We start from the raw sequence: 17,809 nt of genomic DNA, 5'->3' as shown, positions 1-17,809 counted from the left end.
TCCGAAGGAAAACAATAGTGTACGATAAAATACCTAACTCCAATGCAGCCATTGGCACAAGGACATTATACGCACCTTTTCCCAAAACTTAGCAGCTTGAGAAACATTCGTCGTAATCTGGTGGTCTTAACCCACTCAGCCTTCGCTGAGTAAGCTATGTCAAGAATTGTCTTCTTGGTATGCCTCTATCCCAGGCTCGGTCTGTTTTTCAGGTAAGCTTTAGCTGCGCGAATGCAAGACAAAGGACACACACACGCAACATTTTGGTCAACAGGGAGCCGCTAGTGCTGCGCTTTCTTTATTCGTACTGCAGCGTGAATACCAACTGTAGCATGCTGCTGGTACTATACAGAGACATGGAGGGGTGTCACAGTAAAGGAGCACTGGCGGAGAAAGGGAACAAGAAACCAACGTTGTTGCATAGTCAGTCTGTGCACGTTCACACACACACACACACGTGGACAGGCACAGCAGCGCAACAGCTTGCGAGTTCTGAGTTGACAATTCACTGTAGAACCACGTTAGGCTCTTCTTCGCACCACCATCATCGTCTTCATCGGTTGCTACAGCCTATGCCGTGCGCTGAATGGTTAATGCTGTACAGAAATGCGACTCGCTACGTAGTCCCCGTGATTATACTTTGACGTAGCCGCCGCACGGTCGCAATGATGTGACTGACTCCACCAACATTCTTCGTCGGTAAGAGGACAAGGACACTCGTGGTTCTTGGGATCTTCAGGTTACCTTCGTAAGGTTTGGAGTGAAGGTTTTATCCCTACTTTCTCTGTCACGACTGCTTCGTAAATACATTGCCCCGCTTAATAGTGCATCGTACTGATTTATTCATCAGATCTTCATCCCAACGGCAATTCTGTTGTGTATATGAGACTGTGCTGAATTAAAATTATATTAGAAATACTCCACTTAAACTGGCTCACAGAGGCCGCAATAGTTGCAGAACGTTCCGAAGTGCAAAGTTCCACGGAGAAGAAAGCATAAAATTACGAGAAGGGCACTTGCATTTGTAGGAGTTGCAACCACACTGACACAGCCGCAGAATAATTTTGAACCAGTTCCTGGATATGAAACGCGAATTTTTTCCCAACTCTCACCTAAGTTTCAACGTGCCTGTGTGCATTCCCATTCGTCGTGACACCATGACACCATAGGCAAAGTGAGGAGGACCTGCGCCTTGGTTAAGGCAAGAGAAACTGTCAAGGATGTCGCTGTGTTCTGTGACATTCATTGGACGAAAAAATTATTCCATAAAGTAAAAGTGCTGCTTAACAAAGCGAATCATGGACGTCTTGCATCTGTATTTCACCAGATATTGACAGTTCTTTGGAAACCAGCGTTCCACACAACCGGACCGGCCAAACAACGTCGCGGTAAAAAGAGTGAAGTGCATGGCGAGGCACACCTTGCGGTGCTTTGCAGAACTTAGCCAGCCACGTTAGAACAGTGGGCTTTATGTTTATCTGCTCCGTTATGATACGAGAACAAGTATAATGCACCTCACTCTAGTCGAGATTTGACAAAGGTAACGTTACACACACAAATTCACGAAATTATGTGGGTGCACGCACATGCACAAAAATATATATGCGTATCACGAAGACAGCCCCGTTTAGCCGTACGTTGGGCTAAACCTACCTTACACCTGAACATTTAGTAGCGCCGCGCGACGGCTGTGTTTTCTCGTGAGCTTCCGGGGAGTCTATCGCCGCTTACTCTGGGACACTGAGTTGTTACTTGAGCTGCATTGACAAAACACGCAGGCACACACATGCACAGGCACTCGGTGTGGCGAGTTTACACACCACGGCATCTTATGCCTCGTTCTTTCGGAAACGCGAAGACCCAGCGCACCTGCTCTTTTCCCATTTCCTCGTAATCATCAGAAAACTCCTTTCTCTATGCAAGCGCTGAAGCGGGGCATCGTATTTTACAGCCTACTAACTCCGCTCACACCACTAACGTGAATTATGTTACGCGATACGTCACCCTGTGTCTCAGAGTTTGAAATTAAACTCCTGTTGTGGGGCTTGTTCCTCCAAATCCGCCGCGTAAATGTCAAATTGTGCTGCATGTGCCGAAGCTGATAGGGCTTTCCCCTCGCAATGAACATCTTTTTCACTGCAGGTATCAATTCTATGTATAGACATATGAAAAACCTTCTTTTGAATCCGTGGTACGGCAGGGTGCTTTTACGAAAAGAATATCTCCATCGTGGCCCTAAAACTTATTTTCATTACCAAATGGTACCGAGGAACACAGTGACTTTATGGTTGCCATTTTAAAGAAACATGAAAAACCTTCATCTGTACGCTTTCCACTTGCCTACTGGGAGAGGCACTGTACTTCATCTGCAAGTGCCAAAAGTGCATAAAGATACCACCTAACTTAAGAGCCCTAAAATAAAATCTTCAGGAATGCCACTTGTCACTCATCAGTAAAAAGATGTTTTGTAAGAATTTGTAAGCGCAAACGATACTCCGGTTCTAAGGATGATAAGCGTCCCTCCCACTCCTGGTTTCCCACCCACGCGGCAGTAATCACCGAATTACTCTGCCTCGATTGATTGTGAGGTTTAACACACCGACGCTACACAGGCGATGAAGCGCGCCGTAGTGGAGGGCTCCAAATTAATTTTGACAGCTTGGTTATCTTTAACGTGCGCCTAAATCTCAAACACACAGGCGTTTTCGCTTTCCGCCTCCATCAGAAAGCAGCCGCTGCGGCCGGGAATAGAGCCCGCTTCCTTGGCTCAGCAGCACAACACTCAGCCACTCAGTCACCACGGGGTGCATTACGCTGACGCACGCGGGAAAATTATTGGAGAACCTTCCAATGTCAGCTGCTATGATTTTACACAGAGTTCGCCTTCGATTATCGTTGGTGGTGTTCGTATCCACCGCACTGTGGGGTTTGCTCCCCATTACAGTGTATTCTTGCGGTCCATGTTGGCATTTCTGCTATCCCCTATAGTAGTTCCTGCATGTTGCTTCCATCTCGTCTGGTTTGTCGCCAAGTTTGCAGCCCGTATTTCAACTTTAGGAAGGACAACTGGGGTCAGCTACAAATCAAGTGGATCCCATGATAAGCTGTGGCCTATGCGAAGGGCTTTTTCGTGTGTGTTTTCGCGGTATGCAACAAACAAATATTGTTTTGGCAATAAACGAAGCAGTTCTGACGTCACCACCAATGTCACGATACAATAACGTTACTTGCCATAGATATTTTAAAATTTCTTCAGTGCTCCTAGTGGGCGAAAAATGGCCTATCAATACCGTTTTGACATAATTTAGGACTTAATTCGTGGCATATGTTTTTAGTTTACACTTCTTCTGTTCGCAACAAGCATAAATGTGTGCATAGTTCACCCGCCTGTCGAAAAAGGCTTGAATTGTACCGAACTGATGCACGGTCTGTAACTAGATTGTGGCTTAACTATGTCTCACTGTATTTATTTCGGCTTACAAAAAGTCGCATCGTCGGTAACGACTTGCAGCCTTGTCTGTATGCTATTATTTATTTACTTTTTGTTCCGTTTTCACCAATTAGCGTTCAAACACAGGACTACATATTATGTTTTCGAAGAGATTGACTACAGGCGACATTAGTTCGCAGCTCTTTTGTGTGAGCGCAAGAAGGAAACTGAAGTTCGAGCTCCCATTTTTTATTCGTTTCTCGGCCGCTCACAGGTTAAAACTCAATCACTCAACAAAATTATCTGGTTGCTCAAACCTGTGAGATTTATGCATTGATGCACGCGCCTCAATGAGGCAGTGTTTCTCATAACAGAATTATCAATATTCATGCATGAAAGGTGTGGTTTTGTAAGCTGTTGCAATATTTTACATCGGTGCTAATGTTCGAACAAAGCCATCATGCCTGACAGAGGGAATGCCGGACCCCTGCCACTTTTGCAGTGTTTCATTTAGGAGTGAGAGAACAATTTATTAGACTTGTACAACCGTCTGACTAGATAAGTGAGACCGAACAAAAGCGCGCCAATTTAAATCTCAAAGGTCCTGAAAATCAGCTGCCTTCGAACCCAAGTAAATGTCACCAAATCTGACCTCTGGGTTCTGATGGAGATACGCGCCTACGGAGCTATTCTACATATTTGATTGAAAGTTGGTGAGAACATTAGACCCACCAGCTCCCTCATGCACAAGCTGTCAATCACACATAAATATGTTTGCCTTAGTGTAGGAACGCACGACTCTGTACCAACAGCACAACACCAGATAGAAAACTGGTTTCATGGACAAAACAACACACGAAGCTTCAAGGCAGTTGAATTCTAGATGACTGCCTTTGGTGGATATTTGAAATTATTCGAGCTAATTCCCTATTCACATCGCTTTCGTAGCGCCTGAAGCATCAGGAAATTGCAGTGAACGTTCTGAAGATGATCATAATGTTTTAATCTTGAAAAACGTAACATTTGCAAGTGCCCCGTGGCCTTTATATTGGAGGTCATGTCCCGCAGACGTCGATGCTCAAGTAAGTGACCCAGGCGCAGATTTGGTTGGTATCGGTGTAGCTGTGAACCGTCCCTGTGACAAAACAATTACATTCTGTGAATGCACAACTCCCGTGAGAATTTTAAAACCCGAAGAAGCATAACTGTAGTGAATGCGCTTTCACACGACTTCTCTTGAAGGTGCCATGTCTATGGACAGCTTCGATGCCCTCTGGAGCACAACGTGGAAAGACATAGTTAATCTCCAACAATTGTGTGCCGTATGCTTCGGTGCGAATATTTACATACCTCGAAAATAACGAATTAGTTACTTCTCCAAAGAGGCAACAATTTTTCGTCGTGCTAAGTTTGGGTTCCGAATAAACCCTGTCTGTATATTTACATGCTAGCCCAATTTCTGGCATATTAAGGGTGAAATTGTAGGTTGTAAATCAATGAAGCGAAAGCGAACACGCAGCGCGAAAATATCACATAGCGCAAAGGAACAAATAAGCAAAAACAAAATTCAACGGCTTCACAAAAAAAAACGCTCCAAGGCGAGCACATCACCTATACACAAATGTTCATTTCTAACCACTTAAATAGCTAGAGGCCTCCCGTACATAGGCTCGTAGGGAGCAAGAGATGAGGGATGAGAGTTGCTCCTACGAACAGCCAGTCCCAACAGCAGCTTGCGCTGTATCTCCTGCGTGTCATGTGAAGTCTTCACCGGTTTCACATTCATCGCCTCTGTGACGGCTGCTCAGTGAACGAGGTGGTGTAGAAGTGCACAATCCCTCGTCAGCGACCGTCGTCTTGAGTATCTATGCTGTTGCTGGGAGACGGTGGCAAAATGTGCTCTTCATTCTTCTCATAGACCTAAAAACCTACCAGCATCACCGAAAAGTCACTCCCGTTGCGGCGGTAACCGGCGGCCCGCACCGCCGGTGGTGGTTCTCGGAACCAAAAGATGCAACGGTTGGCGGGAGTAGTGACACCGACGGCTGCCTAGGTGGCGGCACCTGGTAGGCTGGCTGGGAGCGTCGTTAGGCTTAACTGGGAGGGTGGCCGCGGGCTGAGCGGTATGTCGTATGCCCATGAAGTGGCTGTGAGGCTTGCGGTGGTAGCACCATGAAGATGACGGGGATCACAACACCTGCATTGAAGGCGCGAATAGAAAAGCAAGATGTAGCACATGCGAAAAAGGTAGAGTGGGTGCAACCAAACTTAATATTTCAAATATTTTAATGGCAACGAGTATTTCCTCGTATAATAAAGTGTCCGGGTTTTGGACTGTAACGCACTTTTGGGCCACCTAGGTGAAAGATATGTAAGCTTCCAACATTGGTGGGGCATTTGCAACAGCTATTCATTAAAAGCTTCCATCAGCAGCTCCAACGAAGCCCTATTCGCAGCTGGCGGTTTTGTGGCCCATCGCACGGACGCCCCTACGTTTTGTCGCAAAATGTGGGAAATCTTAATCTTTTCTTAGGATCCTTTAAAATATCTGCTGAGTGAAGGTACCTGAAGCGTCGTAAAATTGCTCTCGTCATGGGAATAAAACTTCCTAAGTAATTTTCAGTGTATTAATTACTCGGTAAGTAACTTTTCATGCCTTACAATGAGTAAAAGACATCAAATATTTTCAAATTTTGTAATAGGCATTACTTTGTAGTGAATGCAAATATTAAAAAAAAAAGACTTGACTATCACTGAAGGTGAGAAGAGTTGTTCAATATGTTCGTTGTCTGGGTTTTGAAATCTTTTCTATGTAATACTGCTGAGACTCCAGAAATCGCATTTGCGGTAATTCTCATGAGCGCTCCAATACCTATTGAGCTGTTTATTCAAGGTACGGCCGCAAAATTAACCACGCTAAACATACCGCCTGGAATTCCTGAGCAGCTTGTGCCTATTTGCCAAGACAACCGACGGTCTAGACCACCGAAATAGCTGTGCTTTGACCAGCGATAGAAAACAAAGCGCCGTGATTAAGCACGTGCGTTCTGCCTATGTTGGCGCTTTCCACTACGCATAGCCCCAAGAGTAATTGGTCACATGACTAAAGCACTGGGGAGGCTAGAATTTAGGGGAGAGTGGCAGGAGTATAGAAGAAAAGGCTTGGCTGGCCGCTCGGGGCAAATGCGTTTGGGATTGAAAAAATAAGGATACTTCGCCTGAGGCATGCCCTCCGGCGCGCGCCACACAACAGATCAGGAAAAAAACGTGGTGCCCTACAAGCCTTAAACATGAAAGCGCAAGACCCCACCTTTCCAGGGCTGTACAAACCCTTTAAATCGTTTCCCGTAGTTTTCGTTAGCGGTGCTACAGTACTTAGGCAGGCAGCACGCGGAAAGGCCAGTGAGCAGGGGAGGGCAGAAAAGAGCTACAGGAAAGTGGTGTTTTCGCAATTATCAGGTGAGGTGAAGGGCAATATTATACAGGCAGCGTTGGCTTTACTAACGGAGTTTTTTTACAGTTCAATGAGATCTGGCAAGGCATGATTCTGCCACTGTGCTTTTTTCTTCGTCACTGCGCTATTTTGTGCTGCTGTGGTATTTACCCAAACTTTGTTTGCAGAAGTGTAATCTGTTTTGCATCGGAACCAACAGCGTGTAACGTGAGCAGCGAATAAATCCGACAATGAACATTCGTTGGCAGCTCTCATGACGTGGTGTACCAACCTGTGGGCATGGTGGTGACCAGAGAGCAGTGTCTCTCAGCTGGGACTTGCGGCCGCCACCGACGTCGGACCCGCCCCATTGGGAAGCTGCTGTTGGGACTCGAGCGTTCCAACGTTGCTCACAGATTCTGCAGTATTGCTTGCCGTCACCGGTGTGGCGGGAGTTATTAGCGGAGTTGTCACAGTGGGCTCCTGTAAAGAGCATTGCCAACGCCGTTGTAAAGTTTATCATCATCGCTCACTGTTGCCTAAGCTTCGACTGCTTCACGTGACTCAGCCTTCCACGTTATTTGATTGAAAATTGAAATGCACTTCCGCTTTGTTTAATTCACAGGCTACGAAATTATTTACCACAAATCAAAGGTATCATTAAAATCTCACTCTGCTTAAAGTAAGCCAAAATGCTGCAAACCATTCTACGTACTGAAAACATGGCGCAAGGATGTTTGCGATAAACGCCCACCTTATCTCTCATGCTATTAAACACGAAGACATTGTTTCTTCGAAGCATTGTTATTTAAATAAAAATAAGCTTCCTTCCACATGCGCTACAATACTCTCTGTAGATCGTTGCGGCCGTTTTACATGCCACGGATAACAAAATCTGCTTACAGACTCACGAGAACGCGCGCATGTTCAAAGCACGCGCCTAGATTGCGCATTCCCTAGTGTCTTGAGCAAAGCCGACGCATGCATGATGATGGCTCAGAGTCGAGCAAAGCCGAAGCATGCATGATGATGGCTCAGAGTCATTTTCACAAATAAGGAAGTTACATTCCAGCTTTGTCCCACTGTCCCCCTTGTTAGGATATAGCAATAACAACGACGAACATCAACAAGAACAACAAAGACATCATACTAAAGATTAATTATGACACGTACAAGTACTATCATGGCGCTGTTTGTTCAGCTGCCCAACTATAAAATTTACGACAGTGAATTCAATACGTATGGACATTAGTGACTGGAAATTGAATCGAGTATTCTTGTATACGAATACTTTGCTCTGGCATGTATGGAGCTTCTAAAACATAGCTACAAAAATAACTCAGGCAGTCAGAACTCAACACATCCTTGTTAGTTAAGAAAAAATAGCGAAGCACAAAGCATTTGGAATAGAGAGAGCCATACAGTACTCCTAACAGCCAGGAATTTGGTACCGCAGCCCTGTGCAGTGCGGGACACCTCCTGTGGGAATGTACGGGACTCGGTGTTTTTGGAGAATGCTGCCTAAAGACACTTGGCCCGCTACACCCGGCAGACTACGAACTTTGGGGTAGTACACTTGGAGCCCCATCTCACAGGAGCCACCTGCTGGACACACTACTGATTTTCCTTAGATAAGCCGGCATCGGGGACCGCTTCTAGCTGCCTGTCTTTCCGTTCTCCCCACCCCTTCCTTCCTATCCCATTTCTGACTCTTCACCGAGGCCTCCGGTCATGCCAAGGGGACCTCTCCCTTTTTTTTCTGTCAGTAAACGTCTGTTCATTCATTCAAAAACTTTGAATTCCTCAAATGATAAAACTGCGCTGCGAATCGAATTAAATAGCAAGCTCTCTTCCCGGAGTGCTTAAAATTTCCAATATTCGTACACCTCAACATTGCATTCTTGTCATAGCACCAGGGCGAAATCCTGGTTTCATGAAAGGGTAGGCCATCACCTGCTGCTGCGGCGGATCATGTGCATCCGGGTCCGCGACTGCATTTGTGGCGACTGCGTCGTCCTCTTGTGCTAGCGGGTTTGTGTGCACGTGCGTCGGCGCGGCGCTTGCCACTGCCTCCGGTGCCGCGGGAGGCTGCTGCGGCTGCACTCGCCCGGTAAAATGGAAAAAAGCATTTCCAGCAAGAAATCATAATTTCCAGCTTCCTTTATGACGAGATTTGTAGACTCTAGCTTGAATCTATAGCTTCTAACTAGAAAAATTCTTAGTTAAGCTAGAGACAATTATTTCCAGCTTGCAGGTTTTTTTTCTTCCAGCTAGGCTGAAAATAGCTGGCTGGAAGGAATAGCTGCCAGACGAAATAGAATCTCAATCCAGCTAGAAATGAGATAGAAACTAAATTTCCAGCTAGAAATTCCGCCTATTTCTAACTAAAAATGAATCTACCCAGAAGAAGTTTCTAGTTCAATAATCAAGCTAGAAAATGTTCACCTGGGCAGATGGCTGCTTCCTGCCAAGCAGGTAGAAGGTCATCAACATCCCCTTGCCCTTGACGGAGACGAGTCCCCGCTGCTCGAGGGCGAAGCCGAAGCTCTCCAGTATGTCCGCCGTCTCCTTCACCACCTGCAACGACCGCACACACAAGGCTCGAATGGCGCCAAATGACACCGGTCTCTTGTTGTGTGAAAGTTTCTCATTCACTAATTCCCCTTATGGAAGCCAGGTACGACACACGAGATTAGTCTATGAACAATGTTTCAGTGTACAGGACATCGAAAAAGGGGAAACTATGCTACTAGACCAGAAGTAGTAGTTAGGAGTCCATTATGAACCGACGCTGCCCACTCCGAACCATAATTCAGTCGAAACAAGTAATATACTCGCCATTACCGTCGACACGCAACAAGCGACTAACTCTCCGGAATGTTTCTACACCTTGTACATGCAATAAAACGTGCTGTAACTTAAACACAGTAGCTGAAAACTCTCCTTTCTTTAAATTCTCTTTAAATAACCCATCATCACAGCACCTAACAACCCCTCAGCTGTCGTCAAATATTTCTCTACAAAAACTACACAGCACATTTGGCTTTTGATTGTGTTGCACGTTCTGGATACCTTTCTCTTTGTTCTCCCTTTATTAGCATAAATAGAACAAGAATAGATCGAATTCAGTGGCTGAGAAAAGTTGTGGGCTCCAACACTAATTTCTGTTAGTGTAGAAAACAGCAGAAGCAATATGACGAAGCCGAAAACAGGGTATCATGTGTACAAAAACACGTAAAGAGAGCATAGAACAGCCCAAAATAGGAGTACAGTACCACGCCCACCCTATCGATATCATGTTCATTTCACGAAATGGTTGAAAACCGTGAATTAAAACATCCCAGCATATTGGTTTAGGTACAACAGTGCATGAATTGTCCGATTTCAAGCACCAAACTGCAAAGGGTCCTCCCCGTGGAAGAAGGCTAGCGAGCCAGGGCCTTCCGTAAAATTTGTATTCTCTAAATAAGGCATAAAACGCAACCCCAGGCTCAAAAAAGAAAATAAACGAATACAGATAGTAACAGACGGCAGACGCTACTACTGCTGCCCGCTTCTGTTGCTTGTGTGGCCTTCTACGCCGAGTTACGATGAACCGCTCTCATCATCGCCCGGCGTCTGCGCGCTTCGTTAAAAGGCGTGCAAAACCGCCCGTCTGCGTTTCATACCCCGAAGCTTATCCACGGCAGATATCAGCGTCGACGCCAGAGGTGGTGTAGTAAGCGAGCATCGCAGAGTGAACGGCAGCTTCGAGGGTTTGAGTCGGTCTCAAGCGTCTCGACATGTGGAGATATTTTCTAGCACTGGGAAGCACTCTTTCGTTCACCGAAAAGCAATCACATCTTTTTCTGTAGCACCAATCGGCTACCATGATGCAAATTCATCCAAGCTATGTTTTTGGTAAGCTGTTATCAGACACAGCTGTAATTCTTGTGGCGCATTCGTTTTATGATTACCTTGGCCTGGGTTAGGGAGATAGCGACGAGCACACGCACGCACGCACATAGGTACAGCGTTCTAGGATATACGCGGTACGTTCTGAGCAACTGTTTATTCGTCCACGCTTCGACCGCAGGCCAAACGTGAAACAAAGTTCTGTGGTCCAAAGCATTGTCTGCCGAAGCATGTTATGTGACTTCTCATTTGTGCTTGAAAGACTTCCAGTAAATGGACCCAAATCACCAGGTATGGTTGAGATGGTATGTGCTTTTACATTGGATTCTTAAAACTTAGGGACTCCTGCGAAGATAGAGAGAGATTTAAACTTTATTTAGTTGCCAACTGGGGTTCCTACACGTCGTTCAGGAGCCCCTGGCCTCTCGTACCGTTTTTGTTGAGATATGTTCTGTCACAGCTATCAGTTAGGGTATTTTGGAAGCGTTGTTTTCTACGTTCCGATACTATTGCTTCTGATCACCAGGTGCTGATGGTATATTTTTCTCGTTCAAGCCAAAATATTTGGCGCATATCGTATAATAGGTTTAAGCCCTCATTCCAGCAGGCCGCCATAAAATATTTATTTGTGCAAGTAATGTCTAGCCACAGAACATCCCGCTTACTCTAAATAATTAAAAACCTTGACAGAAGTCTGGACTAGCAATAGCTTGATGGGGGCCAGTTGGTTCGATATGATCGATAGGTTTAAAGGCGCAAGAAAAACGCGGACACTCGAAGAGAAAACAAGCAAAACAATTTGGCGCTTCGTTTCTCTTGCTTGTTTTCTCTTCTAGTGTCCGCTTTTTTCGCCTTTAAACCCTGTGACCTCGACAGAAGCTTTTTCAATGCCTGAAGCCCAAACAAATTCCACGGAGGGACATGACCCGTAACATGTTACACAAACAATTCTTCGGTGCTGTACAGTATAACGCGCTCAGTATGAACAGACTCCGCTATTCAATGTGCACACCTTAGGACTTTCCATTTGGGAAAACAAGAGACGGTTGCCATCATAAGGATAAGACACGGAGATGTCTTTCAGCAAGCCCGAACTTTAACTAAGAGTGCGCGAAATCCAAAAGCAGCACCTCCTCACCTGAATGTTTCCTGCTTTCCCCGTGCTCTCCATTCGGCTGGCAACGTTGACCGTGTTGCCCCAAATGTCGAAGTGCGGTTTTCGGGCCCCGATCACTCCGGATGTAATAGGACCGTGGTTGATACCTGCCGTAACAAAAGAAGTTCAACGATGTAGTGAGTGTTTAAAAGAAAGTGACGTATGTTTCTGACATATGTGACATACGTCACTTTCTGACACCTGTCACTTTCGGACATATGTCATATGTCAGAAATACGTCACAACAACAGGCGTAACTGTGGAGTCACTAGAGAACTCAAGGTGTAGAAGGGCATAAATGCACACCTCGAGAATTATTAGAAATATCGAGCCGAGATTCAACTTCTTAGAGTGGTTTAAAAGCAGTCCCTCTACTCACCTTCTGGATCCACGAGTTAGTAAAACGCTCTACTATCCCCTAGCTAGAATTTGCAATTATTCGTAAAATGACGTACACTCACTGCCGTAAACACAGACTGCTGTAACGTTGTACCTTAAGTATTCAGTGGAAAATTGAGACGTCAAAATAGGATTGCTTCCACCACTACTCTATAAAACGCATAGGCATGCCTCGGCGCGTAGAGCAAAGTAGACGCAGTTTTTGCACAGCATAAATAAAAACAAATACACTTTACCTAGGTGGAACTACTGTAGTACACAAAACTCCGAAGTTAAAACAGCTATAAACATGGCGGTACCCTTTCTTCTTTGAGGAACGTCATGAGTAAATCTGCACGTTCCATGGGTACTTTTTTTGAGGATCACAGCTACGTGCCAGGCGCCAATGCGGAACTTCAGCACTCTGCCGCATAGAGGTCTACAGCACACCTTTTTGAAAACATCACGGCGGTAATCAAGGTATCGCTAATCGGCATAGCTGAGAAAAAAACATTCCAGTTATGACCGCTGAAATTTTTCATAGGAGCTGAGATACATTTAGGCCGGGTACATGGCCAAGTATATTTATTGCCTTAATAATGATTTCGCTCTGTACTGTTCGGCTGATGATGGTTATGAAAAGTGGGGCTAAATGTAGAGCAGAGAGAATTTTTGGGAAGCAGTGCGCTATAGAGAGAAGAGAAGATTGGTACAGAAAAGAAACCACGAACACCGATAGCAATCAAAAATAATTGTTCGACAGCCACACAAATAATCCCTCCGAAATTAAATTTAAGTAATTAAAAAGCACATGAACCAAGAGATACTGCGACTAAGAGGAATGGCACAAAATAACTGAAACGAAGAAACATGAACGAGCGAGAGGACATAGCTCAAAGTGAAGGAATGTCGTCACAAGTTGAAACGAATCACAAGGTGTTGGGAATCTGTAAAATTAGGAATCTTCCACATCGTGTGGGCACTAGCACCAATTATTTTTAACAGCGTGTTAAGAAGCAAAGTTAGCAGCGCGTTAACAAGCTGACAATAATTGCAGACACATAAATTTGAATGAACCCGTTTTAATCGAAGTCTGGAAGAGTGTCTCAAATGGCACAGCTTTTCTGCGAAGTTTCCGGAGTGACGTTTTAGATGCGGGAAAGGGATTTTCCTGGCAAGAAATGTCCCTGTAAAGCGTGCTCTGTCTGTTAAGCAGCAGCGTGCTGCGAAAAAGCAGAATAATGGTCATGGGAGGTATTCTCTTAAGATACCTCAGTTGAGAATATCTGTTAGTTAAGGGATACCTAGGATGACCTTGCTTAAGATCTGCTGAGAAGCAACTGAAGCAGTGAGAGTGAAACGATGTAGAACAAAACTGACAGTTGCAAATGCAGACCTCGGCCAATTGCTGCTCGGTCTCGCTTGTACAAAGTGACATGGCCCCAAGGGTAGATAATCCCGCCGCTCGGGGACGCAATTGCTGGCATAACACGCAAGGTCCGATCCATTCATTAATAAACATTATCACCACCCCCCCACCACTATCCCGCCTCTCTTGACGCGGGGCGTGCACTGACCCATTTTGAGTACGAAGTTGTTGAAGCTCTCGCGGTTGATGTTGTTGAGCGTGTCCTTGAGAGCAAGTGCGAAATCCGTGAGTTGCGCCAGGTGACCCCACTTCTCCTGTACGCTGGCTCCAGCCTGCGCAGAGAAAGGTTGCTTCACTAGTAGTATATTCACTGCGATGGATAACCGGGTCTTTCGGGGCAGTCACTGATTGTATTCCCGGCGACAGAAAAAAAGTAAATAGAACCTTTACGGTTTCGAGCTTGTTGCTGGTGCGCATGATACATTTTGAATGTCTTTTCTGCCTTCGCAAAATATCTGTAGTGGCTGCAAAAGATTTGCACGACGAATGAAAGACAAGACAGTTGTACTCATTTTTCATTCATGTGAGGGGTTCTATCAACTTCTAATAAAACATCACAATTAACAAACCAAACAAAAGTACCTGTGTTTAAAAAAAATTACAAACTCATATAGCATGCGGTTGCATTTCGTCTCAAAAATATTACTTTCCTCATTCTGATCTCAATTTACGTCACATGATTCCCTGGAGTGTAAATTCCAAATTTTTTCGTCAGTGTGAGCACGCCAAGGATAAGGTGTCCAAAGCACTCCCCAAACAATGACTATAGGACCTCCTAAATTTATTACTGCTTTGTAACATTTGAACAGCAACAGAAAAATGAAACCGAAACTGAAACTGAATTTTAAACTGAAACTGAAACGAAAACTGAAACTGAAAGCAGAGGAAGCGTTCCCAAACGGTCTTAATCGCAAACACATTTAGGTGAATGAACAATCGCTACGCCTAGGACGTGTTTCTCACCAACCCCAACTCAAGAGTATTTACCTTAGGTTCGTCCTCTTTGCTGAGCCCGCTGGCAGCCATGTAGCTTGAGCCAATCGTCTTGATCTTGAGGATGTCCTTGAATCGGCTCTGTTCCAGCAGCTGCCACCAAAAGAGGGTCCAATGTTAGTGTATTCTGGCAGTAACACCTCCACAGCACAATGCAAAGGCGCTTGGCCAATTCCTTCAAGACAGATTCCGACAGGCGCACATGTTATCCAGTCCGTCACACTTGCGATAGATTTACGCTGAGATGGTGACGAATTCACAGCTCTACAGCTCCGTAGAGAATTCATCGCCATCGCTTATCGCGTGTCTAAAGTTGAGGAGTCTTAAAAGGGTCCTCAAATAACGTTTTGAACCATTGTTACTAAAGTTGTGCTATAGGACGTTTACGTGCTTCAAAACATCTGGACCGAATACACAGATCTCTGCTGTTTGTTAGCTTATTCGTGCTTTTATGGTAGGAGGATACGGTCGTCCTTATATCGTCCGTTCTCTATCGACGACGAAGCTTTTCATTTACAAGTGCATTTGTGCGCTGTTGTGACCGCTTATGTATATTTTTATTAGGGTACCTCCGTGTACATCTTCCTACAAGACATCCACGAACTTGGTCAGTGGAGGCCGTTGTAGTACGCAGTTTCTTTCTGAGTCCCAACTGCGCACATCGAAACACCTTACCGAGGAGCGCGTACCCGAAGCCCATGAACACAGCATACTTCCAAAAAATCTGAACTGCTACTGGCAGCCAGATTTATTCTCCTTCTGCGTGCTTGCAACACATTTAGGAGACTTGAAGCGTTTGTTCCGCTTCTGCATGTATCGTTTCTCACATTCATATCAGGCGGGATGTGAAGTGGTCCCTGAGTCCAATCCAAATGATCAGCATACCATTCATTGGTTTTTTTTTTTTTTTTTGTTCTCAGTAAACTGTTTTCGTGCTAACGCGAAAAGCTGCTACTATGCAAGGTCGCTGCACGCCTTCAACCCTTCTCTTTTAGAAAGGTTGGGTACGCAAAAAAATTCACTGCTGTGCAGAGACGTAACAGCACCAACAATGTGTTTTGTAACGTCTTTGGTGACGCATGCAGAATCATGACGGTCAGCGCCCCAAGCCAGCACTAACACCATTAAGAAGGGCGCAGAGTAGGAAACAAATGTGCGCTTTTTCGGTACGCGAGAACTCGGTTATTATAATTGCATTACCAGAGTTACTGCGACAATAGATAACTCGACATGCTCAGCTCGACCCTATTTGCTCCATATCTTCGATGGCCGGAGCTTCATTACCCCTTTTACTGCCAATACCCTAAAGATAAAAAACCCAAAATTTGTAACGAATGATGCCTACATGCTAGACAATGGCGCTTTTGTTCGGCAGTAGTAACATACCATTACTGTGCTTTGTAACTAGGCCTGCTTTAGTCACGACCTATAAACTGACGACTACCATTGGGATAAAGAGACAATCAACGTTGCTCTCGTTTTAACCGTTTTATAATGGGCTGGTTGAAAATGTGATTACATTTATCAGAAATGCGGAACCTGATCTGTAGCAGCGGTTGTTTCACCACTGGTTTAATCTGTCCCGGTTGTTATTTGATAATTTTCTTCGTTGTTGCCTGATGTCAACATATCCCGATCTCAGTGAGCACCTGTTCCACTGTTTCACTGCCCACAACTCCACGTCAAAAGCTGTAAAGTATGCTATGGAAACTGGCAACAGATACATTTAAGTGCTGCCCAGCCATGTTTCATGTTCGCCTATTAGGATCTAGGAAACATTCTAGTAAACAGTCTACCAGGATCAATGTGTGCCACCGAATTTAATGTGGTTTTGCACCACATGAGTGGCTCGACAAGACACTGCGGCACCGTGTGTTGAGCCTCTGCTTCCTACTAATACGCTTGTCAACTCCACACTATAACAATGCTTTTAAACCATTACTCTTGTCCCTTCCGAGCGGAAGTATTTAGCAAAATAAGGGCCAACTCGACTCGTTTCGACTTCCATATTATTGCTCTGCCCCTCTTGGCGCTTTGTTTGTGTCATCGAGTGTAGCTTCAGGGTCTGCAAACGCCTGCGCGGCCTGTAACACAAACACGCAAGCAGCTTTAGCTACTAGGATTGCGCATGTTAGCATCACGTTCTGACGTGCGGGCAAGTCACCAACCAGGTTGAGGTATCATGTAGAGTGTAAGCTTTTCTTGAGCAAAAACTTCCTTTTGTCAAATTTTTCCTGAAAGATGTAATTTGACGTGAAGCACAACGTCATGGTTCCCGAGAAAAACCCAGGAGTTTGTATAGACCAGGATTGATAGCATTTTCTGTTCTAGTTTTCAATCGCCTATCTAATTAAATACGGCGCAATGGAGGTGTTGTGAGAAGCTACATAAAAATCCTGCACAAAATTGACATTAACTGTAAAGCTGGAGAAGGACATTGGGGTACACAGCGCTAGTGCTGCGCCCTGACTTCTTTGGACGTTTTCTTTGCGCTCCCTCGATAAAATGTTGAGGGAGCGCAATATATACTGAGCGCTATATACTAGCTTGAATTTAGAACTGTATACTTGGTATTCGTAAAACGTGCAATCACAATTGCTATATCATCTGTCTTTCGTGATTTGAAGTGCCATTACGTTAGGGGACACTGAAGGCACAGTTTTTGCAAGCAATAAAAATTGGTCAAGCTCTGGCGTACTGAAGCTAGTGTTTTACTCCAGGGGATATCTCTAACCGATTGGATTGACGGTTTTTCGTTTCAAAGTAGGGTCATGTTCACAGACCTTTTTCTTTAATGTGTTAGAATCTCTCACGCATTTCTTAGATTGGTAGCGAAAACCACACCGTCCTCAGACAAGTATAGCCGCAATCTGTGACCTAAATTCACATTGGCTGCGGCGGCCCATGATCGTCACGCATTGATCCCCAATTCAAAGTTGAAGTGCCATCCCGCCGGAAAACGTGTGCTTACATTCCTTCGTACCGACAACTGCGTCGGAATGAAACCACCTCCCCGACCCGATCGCCAGCATCACGGATCCTTCATTATTCAAGACCGCCATAGCCAAACTTTTTTTTTAACTTGTATTACCCACT

The 17,809-nt window shown here is 45.1% G+C and overlaps 1 protein-coding gene across 1 annotated transcript in view; it reads right to left on the bottom strand.

The window, feature by feature from the left end:
- Positions 1–2,472: 2,472 nt before the first annotated feature.
- The window catches only part of LOC144175876 (adenylate cyclase type 3-like), a 306,163-nt gene continuing 290,826 nt past the window's right edge, over positions 2,473–17,809 (bottom strand). Inside the window, exons 14-20 of the mRNA XM_077704914.1 lie at positions 14,708–14,806; positions 13,869–13,992; positions 11,896–12,020; positions 9,309–9,440; positions 8,817–8,960; positions 7,156–7,346; positions 2,473–5,627 (exon numbers count right to left, since the gene is read on the bottom strand). Coding sequence (XP_077561040.1) covers positions 7,191–7,346; positions 8,817–8,960; positions 9,309–9,440; positions 11,896–12,020; positions 13,869–13,992; positions 14,708–14,806 — 780 coding nt within the window. The 3' untranslated portion in view covers positions 2,473–5,627; positions 7,156–7,190. The remainder of the gene's footprint in view (positions 5,628–7,155; positions 7,347–8,816; positions 8,961–9,308; positions 9,441–11,895; positions 12,021–13,868; positions 13,993–14,707; positions 14,807–17,809) is intronic.

This window comes from Haemaphysalis longicornis, unplaced genomic scaffold (genome assembly GCF_048455015.1).
Source record: "Haemaphysalis longicornis isolate Haplotype H1 unplaced genomic scaffold, Haemaphysalis longicornis Haplotype H1 scaffold_3, whole genome shotgun sequence".
Taxonomy (NCBI): domain Eukaryota; kingdom Metazoa; phylum Arthropoda; class Arachnida; order Ixodida; family Ixodidae; genus Haemaphysalis; species Haemaphysalis longicornis.
This window is presented reverse-complemented; position numbering and strand designations above follow the sequence as displayed.